This window comes from Panthera onca, chromosome B2, assembly GCF_046562875.1.
Source record: "Panthera onca isolate mPanOnc1 chromosome B2, mPanOnc1 haplotype 2, whole genome shotgun sequence".
Taxonomy (NCBI): Eukaryota; Metazoa; Chordata; class Mammalia; order Carnivora; family Felidae; genus Panthera; species Panthera onca.
In genome coordinates, this window is record NC_138343.1 from 36,479,007 (window position 1) to 36,499,400 (window position 20,394).

At 48.7% G+C, this 20,394-nt stretch overlaps 1 protein-coding gene across 2 annotated transcripts in view; it reads right to left on the minus strand.

The window, feature by feature from the left end:
• BTBD9 (BTB domain containing 9) overlaps positions 1-20,394 on the minus strand; it is a 413,565-nt gene that overhangs the window by 12,452 nt on the left and 380,719 nt on the right. For both annotated transcript variants that reach the window (XM_060615395.3, XM_060615396.3), the window contains exon 10: positions 11,348-11,426. In XM_060615395.3, the coding sequence (XP_060471378.1) occupies positions 11,348-11,426 (79 nt within the window). The remainder of the gene's footprint in view (positions 1-11,347; positions 11,427-20,394) is intronic.

Below are 20,394 nucleotides of genomic sequence, written 5' to 3' on the forward strand. Positions count from 1 at the left end.
AATCATGTATCCCATTAGCCTGTTTGATTGCCGCCGCTCACAAAGGGGCACCTTCGCTGAACCAGCTTCAATGGCCTCTGGATCTATCCCTGGAGAGGAGCCGGCTAATTTGGAATGTAGTCGTGTGTATGAATCCGACACAGCCTTAGTCGCTATCCGGGTGTCCTTTTTTTGGTAGCTGCTGTTTATTATCACTTTGCCTTTCCTCTCTGGGAGCCATAATTTTCGACATGTTTGAGATAGTCTGGGGTGTTCTTTTTCTCTGTGAGCCCTGGAAAGGATGAGCACAAACGCTCTGGCCTCTTCTCGGTGACGGGGCTGGCTCCTTGGCTGGCCGCTGTCTGCCGCCTTTCATTACAGGGACTCTCCAAGCACGCTGTGCTCGACACATCTTCAAGGGTTTTAGAAGCAGAGAAGCCTCTGCTAATTTTCCCAAGTTGCACTAAGAGTCCGCCGTGAACTGTAGCAGAAATTGGGAAAATTTAATAAATGTTGATCCGTGGCTCTACCTTGCTTTTCTGGTTTCTCCTGAGTAATTTTCACAGACTGCTTTCATGCCAACCAATACAAATAGGATTCCTGACCCAAGCTTTCAGCTTACATTTCCAAGGTGACATATCTTTATAGATACCACCTCTCAGTGATATCGGCCCGTAAGTCAGACACAGAGACATGGCTTCTGAATTATGCCACCCTGAAGACTGCCGATCTTTCTTCACCCCACACCCACTGTGCGTTCAATGAGCATTGACAGATCCTGACGCTTGTGACAATTGACATCTTTCTTACACTCACCTCAGGGGCAGAGGTCAAGAGTCCCCTCTGTAGGCTGCGGGGATGTTTTACTTTTTGTTCCTTTAAAAATGAAGTCCAAGTGTCTCTGACAAAACACCCCTTTTTATAAACAAAAGTTCTGTAATTGTACATCTGAACAGCCCAAACCATTGTTTTCAGTTAGGAAACCCTCTTCAGAGGGAGATATTTCCAGACTCTGAACAATACTTTTTCAGTATTGCTTACAGATGATAGGATGCCCACATCGTTTTGCACAAATATTTAGTCCTAATACATGTAGAAGTACATTTCTTGGTGACACTGCTTTTATATGGCAAGTTTTTAAACTTTCCAGTATCACTTTCCCATATTCATGTAGGCCAGGGCACCCACAGATCCCTGGAACTTCACTGCTTGGAAGGTTCTGGAAAAAGAGTCTTTCCAATACCTATCAATACAGGCAGCCCCACAATCCCCAGTTACTGTTTTTGATGTGTGCACACTCCAGAGTTCCAGGGAGAGCGATTTACTCTCTTCGTAATTAAGTTGGCCCTGGAGTATTAGTGGCTTCTTTTTATTTTTGAAAAACTAAGAAACAGAAACGGGAGATGTTCTAGCTCCCAGGCAGAGCCTGGCAGGTGTGGCCTTACCAAGGCCCCCTTCCCACATCAAGGGAGAGTCTGTCTGTGGCCACTAGCCCCGGAAGGCCGGCACGCGTAGCCCCAGCTTTCCGGGAAAGTTCTTCACTTCCTCCAGGTGATGTGTGTCTGCTCCGCGTCGCAGCCCCAGCTGCTTGGAGATTTCGGGCCGGCTGCTAACTGCTGGCTCGGCACTAGGACGCCATTCAAGATTATCCTCACAAGCCGGGTTATCTCCCTTCTTTGCTGCTGGGTGGCCCCACGCCTCACCCACTCAGGTTCTTTGGGTGCCGCCTCCCAGGGCAGTGGTTTGGTGCCGAGTCGGTGCGGCTGCAGCACGGCACACACGAGGACCTTGCGGATCGCAGCGTAAGTGCAATGACACATGCTCACTGCTGGGTCGTTTTCCCTCTTCCCAAGCAAGTCTTCCATAATAGGCATTTAAGAATAAAGATGCCTAGAACAGGTCTTCTTTTGTAATTATGCTACAAATTAAGTATCTTCCTGCTTTTTCTGTCTCACTGGGAAGGAGACTGGATTTAAGATCGAATTCACTCTCCTTATTTCAAAGACAAGTGTCCTGAGAGCCAGGGAGTGAAGTGACTTGTTGGGGGGTCACAGAGCTGGTCGGGGGGGGGGGTGAGGCTGGCACCAGTGCTGGGGTCTCCCGAGCCACACTCCACGAGGCCCTCCCTCCCTTCCTTCCACCCTCTGCTCTCTCCTCCTCCACTCGTTCCCTACTTTGCCAGCCTGCACATCAGGGTTATTTCTCAGAGCTTACTTCTAGACCCTCTCCAGCCCTTTCTTCTTAGCCCGACTTCTGAGGTACTTGACCTGGATTGCGAGCTACATGTGTACTCCTTAAATCCACATTTTTGTGTGGATGGCACCTGTAACTCCCGCTCACTGTGTCCTACAGTATCTTGTAACTAAATGCTTCCACAGACTTTCCCCCAGCCACCACAGCCCTGCCATTCTCCAAGGTCATGGGGATGACAGCCCGGTGCAATCTTTAGCTCCTCCTCGTTCCTCAGATGCAAGTTGTCACAGGTGATTCCTGAGAGCTTATTTTCCTCAGAACACTGCACTATAGCTATGGCCCTCAGTCTGATTTATGGAGGGGCTACTGTGTGTGGGGCACGGGGCTGGGTGCTAGGACACGAAGATACCATGACACTGTCTCTGCTCTCAAGAAGTGCGGTGGAGGGGCACCTGGGTGGCTCATAATTAGTATCCAACTCCAGCTCAGGTCATGATTTCACTGTTCGTGGGTTCGAGCCCCGCATCGGGGTCTCTGCTGTCAGCGCAGAGCCTGCCTCAGATCCTCTGTCTCTCTCTCTCTGCTCCTCACCCCTCTCTCAAAAATAAACATTAAAAATTAAAAAAAAAAAAAGTGCAATATAGTGCGGGACCCAGGCAAAGCCTCTATTAATTAAGCAAACTCCTAGATGCCAGGCTGGCTTACCTGTCCCCATGCCCGGGGCCCTGCTGTTCCTGTGCTTCCCTGGTCTCTGGCCCACACCTGGTCCCGCCCTTGCAAATACCACCTCCATCTTGCATATACCCCACAGGGCATCCAGGTGCCACCTGAAACCTGGCTTGTGCTCGTTATTTCTCTTCCTGAGTAGGTTTTCTTTGTGCACATCCCTTCCCCATCACTGCCACATGATGCCCCCAGATGGCCCGGTTCCTTCTCCCTGACAGAAGTGGGAGTTTGAGGGCTGACACTGCGTCTCTGTAGGTCTTCCGAGGGAGAGGCTCACTGGTCCACTTTCTCTGTATCTCTCTGTGTCTCTGCCGCTGGGATGTCTGCTTCAGTTCTGGTGCTGACCGACCGGAAGTTCTGGCCTTGAGAGCCAGCCTATGACTGCTGTGACGTGTACCTGCCTTTGGAAGCTTAGAGCACAGCCTCCGGAGGATGCTGCCAGGGAAATCCCGGGGGGACCAGAGAGGGAGTGATCAGACCTGGTGGGGGTTTCTGGGAAATAATTATCACCAGGCCAGGAAGGAGCCTTTTCCGTTTTGTTTTGTTTCTAAAGAGCCCATTTCCCTGTTTTTGTTTTTTTCCCTTCACTAGAGCCACATGTTGCTATGGGAACGAGGATGGCACTGGGACCCACAGCCACTCACCGGCCTGACAGAAGCCTGTAAATAAATTCTGCCTCACTCCGGGCTCTGCGCTGAGTGGTCCTGGAGGGCAGCTCAAGCAGCCACTTGCTGACACTCTGTCCTGCTGGTGCCGGCGTGCGCAGGACCCTCCTGCGGCAAGCTCGCGAGCTGACTGCTATTCTGCCACGGCGAGCACGGAGCGTGCGGGGGAGTCTGCAATCGCCCACCCTCCGCAACCCTCCACGACACGATCTCGTTCGTGTCTATGGGGTCCCCAGGGCCAGGATCATCTGACCCATTTCACGGATGAGGAAACCCCCTCCTCCGGCCCCGGCCCCGCATCCACGCACGCCAGCTGTGCTGCTTGGGCTGGCAGCCCGCACTGCCGTCTCCACCGCGGGCTGCCCTCCACGGTGCCACGAGTTCAGGCGCCCCTCACGTGGCTGACTTCCACCAGGCGCGAGGCTGAAATCCCTCTAAGGAAGGGCCCTGCCGTGGTTTCTCTCCTAGGCACTGGCTGGCACAGGAAGTGTGCCCACAGAAGCCACTTGCTAAGTCTGACTGTGCCGCGGCAGAGATGGGCTCACCTCTGTGGCTTTACTATTTATTATGCATTTGTGGGACACAGAGCAGCCTGGATGTTTTGAGAGACCAATTACCCGGATTCAAATCCTCACTCTGTCACTCACTAGCAGCATGACCCAGCAAGTCACTTAACATCACTTGGCTTTAGTTTCCTCATCAAATTTTCCTTTTTGCTTGAAACATTTTGGCTGTGAAAACCATGCACCAAAGAGTACATGGAAATGCAAACGTATAGCTTGTTGAATAACTATGTAACAAAAGCCACGCAAACTTTCAAGAACCCAGGAACATTGCTGGTGTACCATGGTCCCTCCACATGGCCGGCCCTTCCTGATCCAAGCCTCCCCACCCTGAGGAAGCCACAATTCTGGTTTTAATAATAATAATTCCTTTGCTTTTTTTTTTTTTTTTTTTAAGTTTTACCACCTGTGTCCACATCTTCAAATGTGATAGGTTACTTTTACCTGTTCTTGAAGTTTTAAGAACATAATCCTAATTTACGTATTCTTTTGTATCTGACTTCTTTCCCTTGGCATGCTGTGATATTCATCATGTAGATCACAGCCCCCTGGATGACGTACTAGGCTTGGCTTATCCATCTCCCTGGTCAGATGACTGGGTGGTGTCCCACTTGGGTCTGGTATGAACGAATGGTGCTGCTGTGAACATTTTCATTCTTGCATAAGAGCTTCTTTAGAAAACACACGAGTGTGAGATGCTTAGTCTTAGGGCAGCATGCAGATGTTCAACTTTAGTAGATCTTACCAAACCATCCTCTTCAGCAACTACAGCAGGTCATACTCTCACAGCACTGGATGTGAGTTGCCCGCTGCTCCTCATCTTTGCCAACACTTGGTACTGAGCTAATTCACTTTTAAAAAAATATTTTATTATTATTTTTTAATATGTATTTATTTTTGAGAGAGAGAGCACGAACAGGGAAGGGCCAGAGAGAGAGGGAGACACAGAATCTGAAGCAGGCTCCAGGCTCCGAGCTGTCAGCACAGAACCCGACGCGGGGCTTGAACCCACGAACCACGAGATCGTGACCTGAGCTGAAGTTGGATGCTTAACTGACAGCCACCCAGGTTCCCCTGAGCTACCTCATTTTTAAAAAGTGAGTGAGAGTAGAATCTACTTCCATATGACGGTTAGATAGTGTAATAAACCTAAAGGGTTTGGAATAGAGCCTGCCACACAGTAAGTGCTCAGTACACATGAGCTCCTGTTTTATAATTTATAATAAGAATAATCATTATAAAGGGTCTTGAACTAGGACATGCTGAGGTATGTGGCTTATTTACCTTTCCACTTACAAAAGTGACTGGTTTAAGAAACTCTTCATTGTGACTACAGAAAGTCTGCCTTAGACCACCACAGTCTCTTGATGGTGAGAACCTGTATTACTGAACCCTTTACATGGCTGATTGATGCACAAGGGAGACTGAACAATTCCTTCACTCACTCAGCCAACAGGTACTCTATGCTGATGCGCACCAGGCCCATGTGAGGTGCCTGGGATACAAAGATAAATATGACACAGCCTCTTTCCTCAGCTGCACACACACAATAGGTGAAGTGGGACCCTGAGAGCAGCCTACAGACCATCAGCTCTATCCTCAGCTTCTGTTGACTTGGCAAAGGTTTGCATGTGGCTTCTTGGGAGCGGGACCCCAGTCTTTCTATATTGCAGATAGTTTCTTCTATAGTCTTTTTGAGCCCCCAGGGGCCATCTGTGCCCCTGAGCTCTCTGCCTACTGAAAAATCACTCCAGAACGTGCTCTCAAACCCGGGTTCCCATCCAAGCCATAAAAAGAAACAGGTACCACTTCTACTTCCTTTAATACACGGACAGATTTGCAGACAGCTCTCATCTGGACCTCGTCTGGCCTCTGAGGATGGAGGCATGTCCCTCTGTGGCCCTGCTACGATAATTAATGAAATGGAAACGAAGGGGTCCACGCAAGGTGCTGCTTCAAAAGCAGCAGGGCTCCTCCACGGTCTCCAGAGCTGAAACTGGAGATCTGCCGTGACGTTTGTGGTGTTGTTGACAAGGCCCGGGTTGCGACCGTTTCCAGAAAAGAGAGCCTCAGAAAGCTAAACAGTACCTGCCTCCTGAACACGCAGAGTTGATTAGCAGTTGAGGAAGATGGGCAACCACGCGGGAACGACCTCACGACTGCCAGACTGGCGGCTGAGACCACCATAACGTGACTGAGGAAACAGCCCAGGAGGACCTTTCGGGCCACTGGCCCTGGGGAGAATCAGACAAATGGAAACAACTGAAGGAGAGCAGGATGAGAGGGCGGGCATGCTAAAAGACGCGTGTCTGCCATCTAGTGCCAAGCAGGACAAGAAGACAAAGGAAACCCTGCGCGTGGACAGAGAAGACATGCAAGAAAGGCAACCGAGGGTAAAGGGGAGAAACGCGAGCCGTGTGGGAAACACGCCAAGCACAGGGAGACTGTGGAGCAGGGGATGACAGAGCACACGCTGGCGGGGAGGGAGAGGAAGCGTAAGAAGCGAAGATAAGTGACAAGGATGATGCCAAGTACACAAGGAGCGGGAGGTCACACGAGGCAGCGGTGGAGTCTGTAAGGTAAGCGTTAGGGAAATTTATTGACAGAAGTCGTAAACGTAGCTAAAAGATGAAATGAATTCATTGCTGCGGTGCTCACAAAGGATAGATGAGAGACAGATGCCAGCAGCAGACACACACTTCCCAGAGGAAAGGGATGAAATGCTGCAGGAAATCAGAAGCGTGCCAAAACAGGTGATCAAGAAATCTGAACCTCCACAGTGGCTGAGGCTGCTGTCACCTGAGAGCCCGATCGCAGGGAAGCGGGGAAATTAACATGCAGCGGTCGCAGGCGGACCTCGGGTGCAGGAAGGCCTGGCTGGTTGGGGTGGGACGCACACCCACGCTGGGCAGGAAATCCCAGGCTGTTTCAGCTCAGAGGCCTCTGCTGTTCCAGCAGCAGCCGGGATCCGGGGTCGGGGTAGGTTCCAGCACCACAGCCGCAAGCTGCTAGTAGCCCCAGCCACTGACACACTGTGCGGGCCACTTTCCACCTGCCACCAAAACAGACCGCCCGCGCCCCCCAGGAGTGTTCAAGTCAGAGGAACCTCTGAGCTGGGCCTTCCCTGCCATCCCCTGTCAGACCTTCTCCCTGGAAGGGGCAGCACCTGCAGAAAACAGTCTTCCTGGGAGATGTGGCAGTTACCCACATTTCTCTGTTACCCACACATGCTCAAAACCAATCCCATCTACGCTTCTTGAAATTAGCACAAAGCCTGTGGGTTGGTAACACTCAGTATCTAAAGGTCCTGCTTCTGACTAAATGAAGGCCACAGGTGTCATTTGGCAAACAAGCAGTGACAGGCTGAGGAAGTTCTGCCTCTCCCTATACCACCCTCAACTGTGAGACAGAGGGGCCCAGACCCCAATACCCTGATGGCAGATTTCTGTCTTCCATGGGACTAGAGATGGGCTTACCCTGGACCCCACCTCCCTGCCATCCTGGTTTCCTGACTCTGCCCCCAGCCTCCTTTCCCTGGCTGTCTGTGCCATCATGGCTCTCCTCCAGGGCTGCCTTCCCCAGGAGTCCTGCCCCACCAACCTTAGTCACCCCTCTTCCTATACTACAGCCTTGTCTCTCACACCTCTGAACATCACCACCCCAACTTAGACACATTCCCACTGTTCTCTAAGATAGGTGATACTTTTTCCAAAACTAGTATGCTGTAGGAGAGAATGCTTTGAGAGCTGCCATATTCTTTAAAGAAAACAATTTCTTTTGGTTAATATTTATTTTTGAGAGAGAGAGAGACAGAGTGCAAGGGGGTGGGGGCAGAGAATGAGACACAGAATCCGAAGCAAGGCTCCAGGCTCTGAGCTGTCAGCACAGAGCCTGACCTGGGGCTTGAACCCACGAACCATGAGATCACGACCTGAGCCGAAGTTGGACGCTCATCTGACTGAGCCACCCAGGGGCCCTGAGAGAGTGCTAGATTCTTGACACTCAGGGAGATTCAGCACTTTTGCGTCTTCTTGTGTGCTCTGAGAAAGACAGTTTGTGGGTGTTGCCTTATGATCCCATTCATTATTCATGTTATGATTTCAGATGTTTCCCAGTTGGCAACACCACATTGAGGCTTTTTTCCCTGAACAATAACTGACTCAGTCAGGCAGCCTGGCAAGTTGCTGCTCAGCCAGATGCAACAGATCACTGGTTAATTAGTCAACCTGTACAGACGGGCTGGTGAGTGTACTTGGAGTTCCCTGCATAGACAGTTCTAGAAACTCATTGGGAGGAGAAGGTCTTGCACTCCAACTTTAGGGTTCTGTAATGGGAAATTATTCCTCATTTGGTTACTGAGGTAGGTGACAGGGTTGGGGCTGAGTGCCGGGAGACCCTCCTAGATACATCCCAGTGCTCCCTGGCCTTCTCTGACCTAGAATTCCTTCTGCTGGAATACTAGACTGCAGAGTCCCATGTAGGGATTAAAGACAGAACTGGTTTGTTTTTTGGGGATGTATTATATAAGAAGTGACTGCACATGAAAAATATTCAATTTTAGCTTGATATATTATGTGAAGATAAATTTAAATTGTTTTCCAACTTGGTAAATAAAAAACACATAACTTAATGTAAGTATAAGTGGCAAAAAAATTGGGATTGATTGGCAAAATTTAAAAAATATGCTGAGTAATGTATGGGACGGTTGAATCACTATATTGTACACTTAAAACTAATATTAACACTGTATGTTAACTTTACTGAAATTACAATTTTTTAAAAAGATTAGAAAAAAATTTTTAAAAATAGGATATTTGGTTTGGGCCTCAAATATACATTGATTCAGATTCAAATTTACTTTTGTTACCTCATCAAAAAAAAAAAAAAAAGTGCTTTTATGACCTGATATTTAGAGTTCTTTAATTTTGTGCCTTAACAAATATCAATTTGTTTACTTTTACAATTTTCAGGTTTGGTTAGAAATGAAGAGGTAAGAGAGAAAGTTTCAGACTACTGTTTATAAGCTCTGCTCTCTAAGAAGCACACTGTAGGCACACTGTTCTAAATGAATAAAATGCAAATGCAAATGAATAAAAAGGCAAAATGAGTATAAATTATCACAATATTTTCAGTTTTGAGAATGCAAGTTGAAGTACCAGAAACACCCTGGTATGCTCTGGAGAATTCTGATTTGACAACCACAATGCACGAACCCAGGGCCAGCTATGTAATGTGCAGGGCTCAGCACAAAATGAAAATGTAGAGCCTTCTGTTCAAAAAAGCAGGAATAAAGCTTTATGTTTTCTCCCACAGTTCCTCTCTTGACCGGACACAGGGTTTTCTTTTGCTACTTAATGTTGCAATCCCTTGGGCAAGGGGACTCCGAGGCCAGGGCAGACCCACATAGGCGCCCGGGGCCCTATCCCGTGACTCAGGTGAGGGTCACACCAGACCCTGACCCTCCCTGCAAACACGCTGGGCCTCCAGGGGGAGTGGAGCGTGGTGGGAGGCATGGGTCAGGCTAGGATGGGGAGGCTGGGCAGGTCTAGGTACCAGGGGTCAGTGGGTGGCTGAGAACCTGTCCTGGGAAGGTGAGAGGGGGCAGAGGTGGGTCTGTGTGTAAACTGAGGCTCCCGGCCCCTGGTGAGTGCTCCACTTCCCCATGGGGCTCCCATTATGAAAACAAATTCACAGGTTAAATTGTGAAGAATTCAAGATGGTGCTGGAGAACATAAACCCCAAGCACAGAGTCCCCTTCTGGGTGTGGAGCCTCACGCAACTGCCCTGGTCATATGCCCATGAAGCCAGTCTTGTGCAGAGCTGAGAAATACCACGTTGAGGTGAAAACTACAGAATGGTTACTATTTTGATGCCTTTCATTTCCTCTTGAGTTTCAGCTTTCCTGTTCCTTATGATTCCTGTCTTTAAGTTTATTTATTTTGAGAAAGAGAGAAAGAGAGAAAGAGAGAGAGAGAGAGACAGAGAGAGCATGCACACACACAAACGAGAGTGGGGGGAGGAGCAGAGAATACCAAGCAGGCTCCATGCTGAAGCACAGAGCCCGACATGGGGCTCCAACCCACTGGACTATGAGATCATGACCTGAGCCAAAACCAAGAGTTGGATGCTCAACCAACCGAGCCATTCAGGCACCCCGTGATTCCTGCCTTTAACTAGCAGTCCTTCAGAGGTTCACACTCAACACTCATGACTGTATAAAAAGCAAGGGTGTAATAAGCAGATGAAGCCAACAGAGTGGCCACTAGTGCTCACTCAACACCCGAAGAACAGAAAAGGTAAGTAACGAACTTACAGTTGACTGACACTATTCACATCTTAAATGGAGTGACTGAATCCGCAGGTACCCCTGTGAGCTCACTGGAAATCCATATTGTCGAGGGGATGACGGTCCAGGCGTGCCTGGCTCATGTCTGGTTTACACTTGCCGTCCTAGTGTGATTAGGAATCATGCCCTCCCTCACACTCAAGTGTCCTGGTTTCTCTGTTCACCAAGGGCACTGTCTTCTCTCTCCTGATCCAAGGGATCCAGTGCATTTTTCTGGGGCCATTTACATTCCCGAGAAAACAGCCTGGTGGTTTGAGGCTCAGACCCATCACCTGACTGCTGCCCTGACTGTGGGTACCCAAAATGGGGGGAAACAACCTGCCCACTCTCCCCCCGTTAACTCCAAAAATGAAGGGACGTCTACAAACAACATGATCTGCTGGGGCGATCCAGACCTGGACACCAGTGGAGGAACAGGCCCACTCACAAACATTTATGTGCAGTCTGGCCCAGGACAGAATAGACAAGCAGAGAAAACCAGCAACTGTCTTCCACGGTGGTCCCGTGGGGCTGGGGTCCCTTAAACACCATGTTCAGAGCACTGAGGGACCTCTGAAATAGCTGTCGTCTGGGAGGGCAGAAGACTTGAGGACAGGGTTGTTTGACCTCTCAAGGTCTCTGTGGTTGCCGATTCCATAGGGAGGCTGGTGGGAGTAAGCAAAGCCATAGGAGTTGGCTCTCATTTCCCAGTGAAGAGACATCTAGAAATGATAATGATATCCTCACTGTGCAGGAGCAGGACTTTCTTCTGTACCGAGCTGTCTGAACAACAGGCCATTAGCGGGGAGAACAAACAGTTCCACTTAACTCGGGATGTAGCATTTACCTGGACATCATGAAACAGCACAGCGTCTTTCATGAAAGGAGACCCTTACCTCATTTGCTGTGTTGTGTGTTCCCACGATTCGGATGAAGGAGGCAGGCTGTCTTTCAAAAGTTACAGATTGCCAGGACCTGTGAGAGGAAGCACAACCATTTGCCTGGTTAGATTGTACGGTTAACCCTGTCGGCAGGCAGGGGGAGCCAGGTGCTGAGGAAGGAGGGTGCCTGTCCTCTATCCTCAGGAGGCCTGTGAGGTGGCAGGGGCGGAGGGGGCGGGGAGGGGAATGGGAACAGGGCTCTCCCTCATGTGTGCCTGAGGAAGGCAGTCAGTATGTAGTGTCCCTACCTTCTGTGAAGGCAACCTGGGACTCACATAAAGCTCCCCCGTCAACACACACAAAGTACAGACCAAGTTCACGAGGGAACAATTGTGAGGCCGAAAAGTGATCAAGGTCAGTGAGAGTTCACAAAACACATTTCCTCATCTGTGAAACGGGCCTGTTGGCTGAATGGGCGTGCGCCTGAGAGGCATGGTGGGTTCTGGGAGGAGAGTTTTGAACCAGGGCAGGAATGTGGACTGAGCAGGGCAGGGCAAGGGGAGGGGGAGGAGGGGCTCACTCACTGCCATGAGTGCAAGTGGTGGCACCTGGGGAAGAAGACGCGGCTTCTCCACAGGCCTCCACCTCCCCCCCTTTCCTGCTTCCAAAGGCATCCCCCCAAGGGCTTATTCTCAGGACCTGCCAGTCTCTGGGCGGGCTCAAAGCCAGCTGCTTTAAAGCCCAGCCAGGCAGGCTCTGAAGCAACCCCGAGAGGAGGAGCTCTGCTCTTGGTTTAAGGCTCACAGCTCATCAGGATGCACTGGAGGAGAGCTCGGCACCCACGACTGTAAACTCCAATAATATTTTCTGTAATAAATGTGAGGAGTTCACAGTTGTTGCCATCCCTCCTCCGCTCACACAGTGGAGATGCCAGCTGCTGGGAAGCTGTTTCCTGTAATTGTCTAATTACCAAGCAATGCTACCAAAGAAAATATATGTATTTGTGGTTTGTTTTTTCCCCCTTTGGTTTCAGGTGTTCCATCTTCTCTCTCACTGTGAGCCTCCCACTGAGATTGATTCACTGCTGCCCGGACACCCAGGCCCCTTCAGGTCATTAAAAAGTCGTTACCATCCTGTGTGCAAAGTCTGTGCCTCTGAAAGCAGTTTTCTGGAAACAGCGTAAGAAAAATCATTCTCTTTGCAAAAATGCTATCATTCATATGTGAAGGTGATGCCATCTGATCATCCCCAGAGAGTGCACTCTTGGTCCCTGTCCTCGGTTGGGGGGGTGGGGTTTGCTCCCACACCCATGTGGCTCCCCTGGGGAGTCTGCTGGATGGGATGCAGCCCGTGGGCTGGGGCCAGGGCTACAGAGGGAGGCCCTGTGGGGCTTCAACCCTGGACCTGGGCTCCCACAGGCAAACCTGTCACTTCTGAAGTGAGCTGTGTGACTGACGGACTGGCATCCTTCCTCTGGCAGGTCAGAGGAAGCGAGGGGTCCACGCTGCGTGGGGCAGCAGAGGCCCATCCCAGTTCCTAAGGGAAGCACACACTGAGTCTGGGCCACTGCCTGCTTCTCAGATCAGCCCTCCAGGAAAGGGAGACAGAGCCAGGACAAGTGACAGCAGCCGCTGACAACTATTATGTTCCGATTGGTTTCAGAAAAAGGACTGGAGTGGAGAGGGGCTGGGTGTGGAGGAGGTGCAGACTGTGTTCTTAGGTTTCTAGCTGCATGCCTATCAAAAAAACCCTTAAGTGCTTCTGGACATAGAGGTAAAACTTGGCTCACGGTCTTCAACAACATGCTTGTGTCCCTGAGAGTGCTGGGGGATCCAAATGATGCCTCCTGAGGTCCCACCTGTCCTCCTCTCACAACAGGGCTGGGAGCCCAAGGCAGTGAAGGGAGGGAGATCTCGCGGGAGTTGCCTTGGGCAGAGCTGGGCTCCCTGGGCAGCGGGCTCACGGCTTGGGCACGTGTGCCCCCTGCCTGTGCCTGGGGAAGCAGGGCTGGCAGGGCAGCAGCCCAAGTGGGAGGGAGCATTTGTGGAGTAATAAGATCAGAAGGCCTCAATTTAATACCAATCCTCCATTACACCGCATTAATATCTAATCACATTAGAGTTCATTTTCACTAACACAGCCTGAGAGTTGCAAGATGATTTCATTTTCAGCAAAACTGGATACCGACCCTAAAACAAAATATCAGGAGGAAGGGATGCTGGTTAGGGTGAGGTAATGAGCATCTCTCCCTACCCAAGTATCAGATCCCATTTCCCCTCAACTTCTTGCAAACAACTTTAAATGCTGCTCGATGGGGACATGATAAGGTGGCCCCGGAAGTCCTTGTCACGTTGGGGCCGTGTATGCAATCACCGTGCAACTGGAGGACGGCTGCCTGAGCCGCGATCTCACAGCGCCAGGAAACTACAGTCATCACTCAGTCCACACGAGGCTCCACTGCCATATTTATTGAGCTTTACTGATAGCTGTATAAAATATCCCTCCTTGCCAAGTACCCTGAGTCCCTTCCTTAGCAGGCAGCATGCCCAGGGAGGCAACGGAGTCTTAGGGGCGCGGCACCCATTTTGGCTCATGGCCATGACTGGGTGACGGAGGAAGTGTCTGCACAAGAGCAACGGGTGTCAAAGCACATGTGGTCTCTGCTTCGAGCACTTACACTAAAACAGAAAGCCCTACCCTGGACTGAAGTCCCAAGCTGTTACTCGCAGGAGGGGCTCTCGACCACAGGAACCACTCCCCGCCTTGAGCTGCAGGCTCAAGAACAGGCTCCCCCGGTTACAGAAGTAACCTCACCTGGAGTGCGCTCCGAAGGACCGAAGGACCGGGGAGTGTAAATATGTATCTACACACAGATGTGTTCAGAGGGAGATCCGAAAGAATGTTTGTCAAAATGTTGATCAGGATTTTAGCTTTGGATGAAAGAATTCCCAGAGATATTTACTACACTTTTGTACTTTTCTGCACTGTCTGAATTTGGTAGAATGTAGAGGTAAGCATTTTTGAAAAGTACCTGTCCTGCCTACTACTCAAGGTTTTAATACAGATCATGTGACATGAAGCAAGTGAACATGCCAACGCTATACTATTATGCAAGATATTTCTAGTGGGGGGAACGGGGCAGGGCAAGGGGGGTGACAGTCAAGACAGGAGGCTTTGATCCTGGCCCTTCATGAACTAGAGGTGGTACGGCACACTGGTTGACAACATGGGCTCTGGGTCAGAATCTCAGTTTTGCACTTTTACCAGCTCTGTGACCTTAGGCAAGCTGCTTAACCTCTCTGGGCTTCAGGCTCCTCATCTGTAAAATGAAGATAATAAAAATATCTAGCTTTTTGGGTAAAGATTAAATACATTAACAAGTATAAAACATCTAGAACCATGTACTAAGTACTAAAGCACTAAAAATGGTACTGTTATTACTACCGGAGATGGTATTGTTATTACTACTATAATCACTATTCAGCCAAAAGAGTCTGGACAGGACACACTGCTTTCCTGGGCCTCATCTGGGAGTCACCAAGTTTGTTACTATGCGATTTACTGACTACTGCAGAGGTTCCCAGGGGTACCCATGGCACCCCATCAGCACCCATTTCTTGGAGGCAGTCAAGGTGGCTGGGCTTTGGAGGAATTATGCAAGCATTTCTTGAATATACTCTAGAGCCTGGCACCTGATTTTCCAGGGGATCCACGCAAGACGTAGTACTGGCCCTTATGGGCTTCCTGATCTCTCTGGGGAGATCAGCTACCCTTCTGTGAACTACGGAGAGAGAACAATGTCAACAGTGCATTGGTCCCAACTCACAAACTGGTGGTGTTCCAACGCTTCCCTTGTAATTGGTTGTTTGAAGCTTGGAAGCAATTTTTCCAGATAAATAAAGTTATAAATTTTGGTTGGGTTTCCAGACCCACCCATAACATTCAATTTAACCCATAATGAGGCTGAAATACTATATATATGAAGTTAAAAAAAAAAAAAAAAGGAAGAAAATGATGTTGTTGCCATCGTGGTAATTAAACAAGCCAGAAAAACAAGAGCTCGAGAACAGTCTCTCTAAAGCTGCTGCTTGATGAAGGATTAAGTACTGTCAGGCGCATGCAATCAGGCGCCTGTGGCTGGCATACGGTAGGTGGTCTGTTTAGGAGTGAAAAAGTAGGCCAGGAGCTGTCCTCTGTCTGCAGACCACTGCGTGGTCACAAAGTGCTTCGCGATCATGATCTATCACATTTGGTTGCCAGCAATCTGTTAGGTACCGAGGCAGCCAACTGCAATCCCATTTCTGAGGTGAGACACTGAGGCAGAAAGAGAGGTAATCTGTCCACATTCCAGTGCCACCAGGTGTAGAGTCAACAGAAGCCAGATTTAATGGCTGTCTGTGCTCCTTCCACCCAAGGGCACAGTGAGGAACTTTCTGACCGAGAGGCTGGGGCACTGACTAATCCCTGTCGCCTGGGTCCTCGAGTTTCAGACCTCATTTATGTGCTGGTACCGTGATGCCAAGCTGGAGATCACGCGTGTGAGCGGATCGCAGGCTGACCTCTGGGTCCCTACATGCAATGGCGGTGAACTGGTTGGAAGGGTTCAATGGGGCGATGGTGTTTGGCACACGGTGGGCGCACAGTGGCTGCAGGCTGCTGTTCTGTCTTCATACTCACATGTATGGAAGAGCGAAGAAGAGGCTCCCTAGGTGCTCCCTCTCCACACAGATCAGCATGGAGACATGGAGAACACATGGGGTCGTACTGACAGGCAAGTCAGGGGACTGCATCTACAATGTGCCCCCCACCCCTACAGCCGCACACATTACTCATGGAAACAAGCATGCTTACAAAATATTCTTAAATATTCTGGAAGGAGATAGGCTGAGTTCATGACAGTGGTTGTCTCAGAGAGAGGGTGAGGAATGGGTTTGCTGACAGGAGTACAAAGGAGGCTTCATCATTAACTGGAATGTTTTATTTCTTTGATTAAAATAAAAAAGATGAAGTGCATGTGAGAAATATTAACTACAGTCAATTCTGGGGATGAGTATGTGAGTGAATGTTATAATACTTCTTATTCTTTTCTGCATTTTAAACAGTTCTTGAAATAGAGAAAAAAAGAGGGAGAAGAAAGGCAGTGAAACAGTGCCTGTGTTTATACGAGAAAGAATTTACCAGGGGTGGAGTTAACCAAAGGGCAAATATAAAACGTAGGGGGCTAGGTGGAGTCAGCCCCTCGGTGGGCATGTGGATTGCCAGGTAGCGCCGCTGGCTCCGGGGACACGTGCGTCTTTGTGGGAGCAGAGGACAGGAGAGCTGCCGGCTTGGGGAGGGGTGCAGCGGCCATCTGTAGGTGCTAGGCTTGTGTGAATGGCTCTGGTGACAAGGGCCACCAGAGAAAGGAAGGCAGCAGGACTCAGCTGAGATTGGCTTTCCATCCTAAGCCTCATCCTACCTTCTCTGGGGGTCCTGTAGATCCTGTACCAAGGGAAGCTGGTCTTTTAGGTTCTGGAAAATTATGTGATTCTGATGCCTATGCTATAAAGAGAATGCCAGGGTCAGAACTTTTTTGGAGCAGACCTGGTAAACACTGGGGAGATGGCCAGGGCCACACTGGCAGTTAAACATGGCAAACTGAACACACGGGTTAATCTTTGCTCCCTCCACTAAAAGGGCAGTAAGGAAATCTAATATATGCATCATATCAAATAGTAAATATATGTGTTCTAACACACACGCACGCACACACGCCAAGCAGAGAAACAGTGAAGACACATTACCCTCTCTGTGTTTTTGCCTGAGAGACAATGCACAGGAAGCAAGTAGATTCACACTACAGAACCCTAGAAAAGCTCGTGTCCCTGCGTCATCAGTTACCTTGGAAGGTGGGGGTTATACAGGGGACTCAACTATAAGAACTGGTTGAAAGTAGGTGAAAGGAGCAAATTGACTCCCCATATCCCTTCTCCTTCCTCCTGTACAGCAGGGATGAGCACTCTCCCACCTTGGCAGAAGACAGAGATTTCACTCTGGAGTCCTTGAACAGAAAGGGTCTACTCCAGGGGATCGAGGCACAGTAGAGGGTGGGAACCTAGGGGTCTATGAAGAAGGATTTACATGAAGTGAATGTCTCAAATGGTGAGACTTCCAGTCCCCTACCCACCTTGTCTTGGCTTTCAGGCCACCGTCATCCAGGCTTAATCCCCACGCAAGACACTGGAGGATCCCTCTGGAGACTCTAACCAGCCCAAGAGGAAAGACCGAGAGCCACTTATCCAGTTTCTTTCTTCCTGTCCCTCCAGTCTGCTTTCCATAGATATTTATTCAGTGCTTACTATGGAGTAGGCCCTATTTTAGACTCTGCCATCAAGAAGCCTACATTCTAGTGGGAGAAAGACAAATAAATATAGGGCTAAGTAGAAAAGTAAAGCAGTGTAAGCAGATTCAGAAGTGCACACTGCTTTTAGAGAACATATTTAAGGAGGTTCGCTCTGGTAGGTGACAAGTGAGCGAAGACCTACACCAGCGGAGTAAATGGCCACATGGATCTGGAAGAGTGTTCCGGTGAGAAGAAACAGAAGGCAGCTGTTGTGCTGGACCTGAATGAGATCAGGCAGGGATCTCCCAGTGAAACACCAAATCCCTGTCTGATAACCCAGAAGGAAGCCCGCAAACCCACCCTCACACGAAAATCTTCCAACCAGCTTTCTCATCACCTAAGGTTTGAAGGAGAACAGCCAGTTGAGGATCACCAAAAATCCTAAGATGGAAAAGAGAGACCAAAAGCACAGAGAAAAGAAAAATAATTCAGAAGATACAGTTATAATTCAGTAGACAGAATAAAACTTCAGGAATAAACCCCTATACACTGCCAGATAGATAAAAGAATTATTATACTCTTTAAAAAAATTTTTTTTTTGTAATCTTGATTTATTTTTGAGAGCGAGACAGAGTGAGAGCGGGGGAAGAACAGAGAGAGAGAGAGAGAGAGAGAGAGAGAGAGAGAGAGAGAGACACAGAAACCAAAGCAGGCTCCAGGCTCTGAGCTGTCAGCAGAGTCCGGCGCGGGGCCTGAACTCACGAACGGTGAGATCATGACCCGAGCCGAAATCAGATGCTTAACCAACTGAGCCACTCAGATGCCCCATACACTCTTGAAATAAGAATAAGATGATATGAAAGGGGATATTCAGAGAACAAGAAAATGCTCTTATCAATTGAGGCTATGTTGAAATAAAAAATCTAACAAAGCTTAAGTTGAAATTTTGTGGAACATCCAACAAGACAGCAAAGATAGAAAATAGAAGAAAAAGGATAAGAAAATGAGAGGACCAACTAAGAGGTCCACTATCCAACTAGGAGGTGTCCCAGAAAAAAAGAGCAGAGAAGGTATGAGCTATAATACTGTCAAAGTAAAAAGAAATTTTCCCATATATGGAGGACATAACTTACTAAATTAAAGAGCCCACTGAATGGTCACTACAATAGGTAAGAACACAAAACATATTATTGAGAAATTTCAGAAGATCTAAATGTTTCTGGACAGGGCAAACGCAAATCAACCTAAAGATGAGGGAACCAAAATTACATGAGATTTTTCAAGAGCAACACTGGGAGTCAGGAGAAGATAGAGCTGAGCTGTTCCTTCTAAGTGTTGAGGGAGAAATTAGTCCCAGCCAGAGGGCTATTCCTAGCCAAGTCACATATTTGGATAGAATAAAGAAACTTGGATTCAGGCATATAAATCTGAAAACATTTACCTCCAGGGTATTCACTAGAAACTTCTGGAAAATGTACTCCATCAATAACAAAGGATTAAACTAAGGCAAAGAAAGTTACAGGATCCAGAAAAGAGATGACCCAGGAGGATGGGAAGGGAAAGTTGAGGACGAGAGCTGAGCAGAGGCTTAAGGGGACCAACCCTGCAGGAGAGGGAAGGCAGGGCTCCAAGAGGGAAAAACCAAGAGGTGTTAGGCTGCGGGGATTTGTGTGGCTCTGACAAAAATAAGTGATATGTACCTATAAAATTAATGAATGACAGATAATATGGAAAACAAAGTAATTTTTAAAAATGTTTATTTACTTTTGAGAGAGAGAGACAGAGAGAGAGAGAGAGAGAGAACGAGCAGGGGAGGAACAGAGAGAGAGGGAGACAGAGGATCCAAAGCGGGTTCCGTGCTCTCAGCACAGAACCAGATGCAGGGCTGGAACCCTCGAATCGTGAAATCATGACCTGAGCGGAAGTCGGATGCCCAACCAACTGAGCCACCCAGGTGCCCCCTAAGTAATTTTTAACTCCAGGAATAACAAATTATATTACAAAGAAAGGCAATTTTAGCAAACTATGTGGCTTAGCCCAGAACAATAGTCAGTCATACTAATGCCAATGCTAAATGCTAAAAACTGATTTAACGGGAGTGAGAAGAGGGGAGAGGGAGAGAAATACGATCATGGGAGGGAAGGGTAAGGAAGCTAAATCCTTATCTTCCAAAGTAGGGAGATGATAGATAATTTTGGTAACAGCAGCAGGATAAGCATATAGTTTAGAAACCTGAACCAGGATAAGCATATAGTTTAGAAACCTGAAGGTACTGACCAAAATAAAGGTCTATAAGACATGAACATGTTTGCCTCAAAGTCTAAAAGTCTGATCATGTGTTATGGTGGACAAGTGGGAGGACACAGGCGCCCTCACACCCCGCTCGCTCAAGGAAGTGCCAACCAGCAACATTTTAGATGTGCATACCCCCAGAGCCAGCGATTCCTCTTACATCACTTGAGCTTATGACACGTTTCCAGCCTGGGGACCCAGGAGTAAGGACTGCAGTGTAGCACTGCTTGAACGGCAAGAGAATAGACACAACCCAAATGCTCCTCACTGGTCAAGTGGATTATGGTACATCTCTTTCCCTATGATGAAAGACCGTGCAGCTGGAGAGGGCAAGGGAGACGGAGAGGGTGGGGGAGGGAGAGAGGAAGGCAACATTCTAGAGCTCTCCTAGGTATAGAAAAATCTGTATGAAAAAAAACAGGAAAATACACACATTTGTTTATGTATA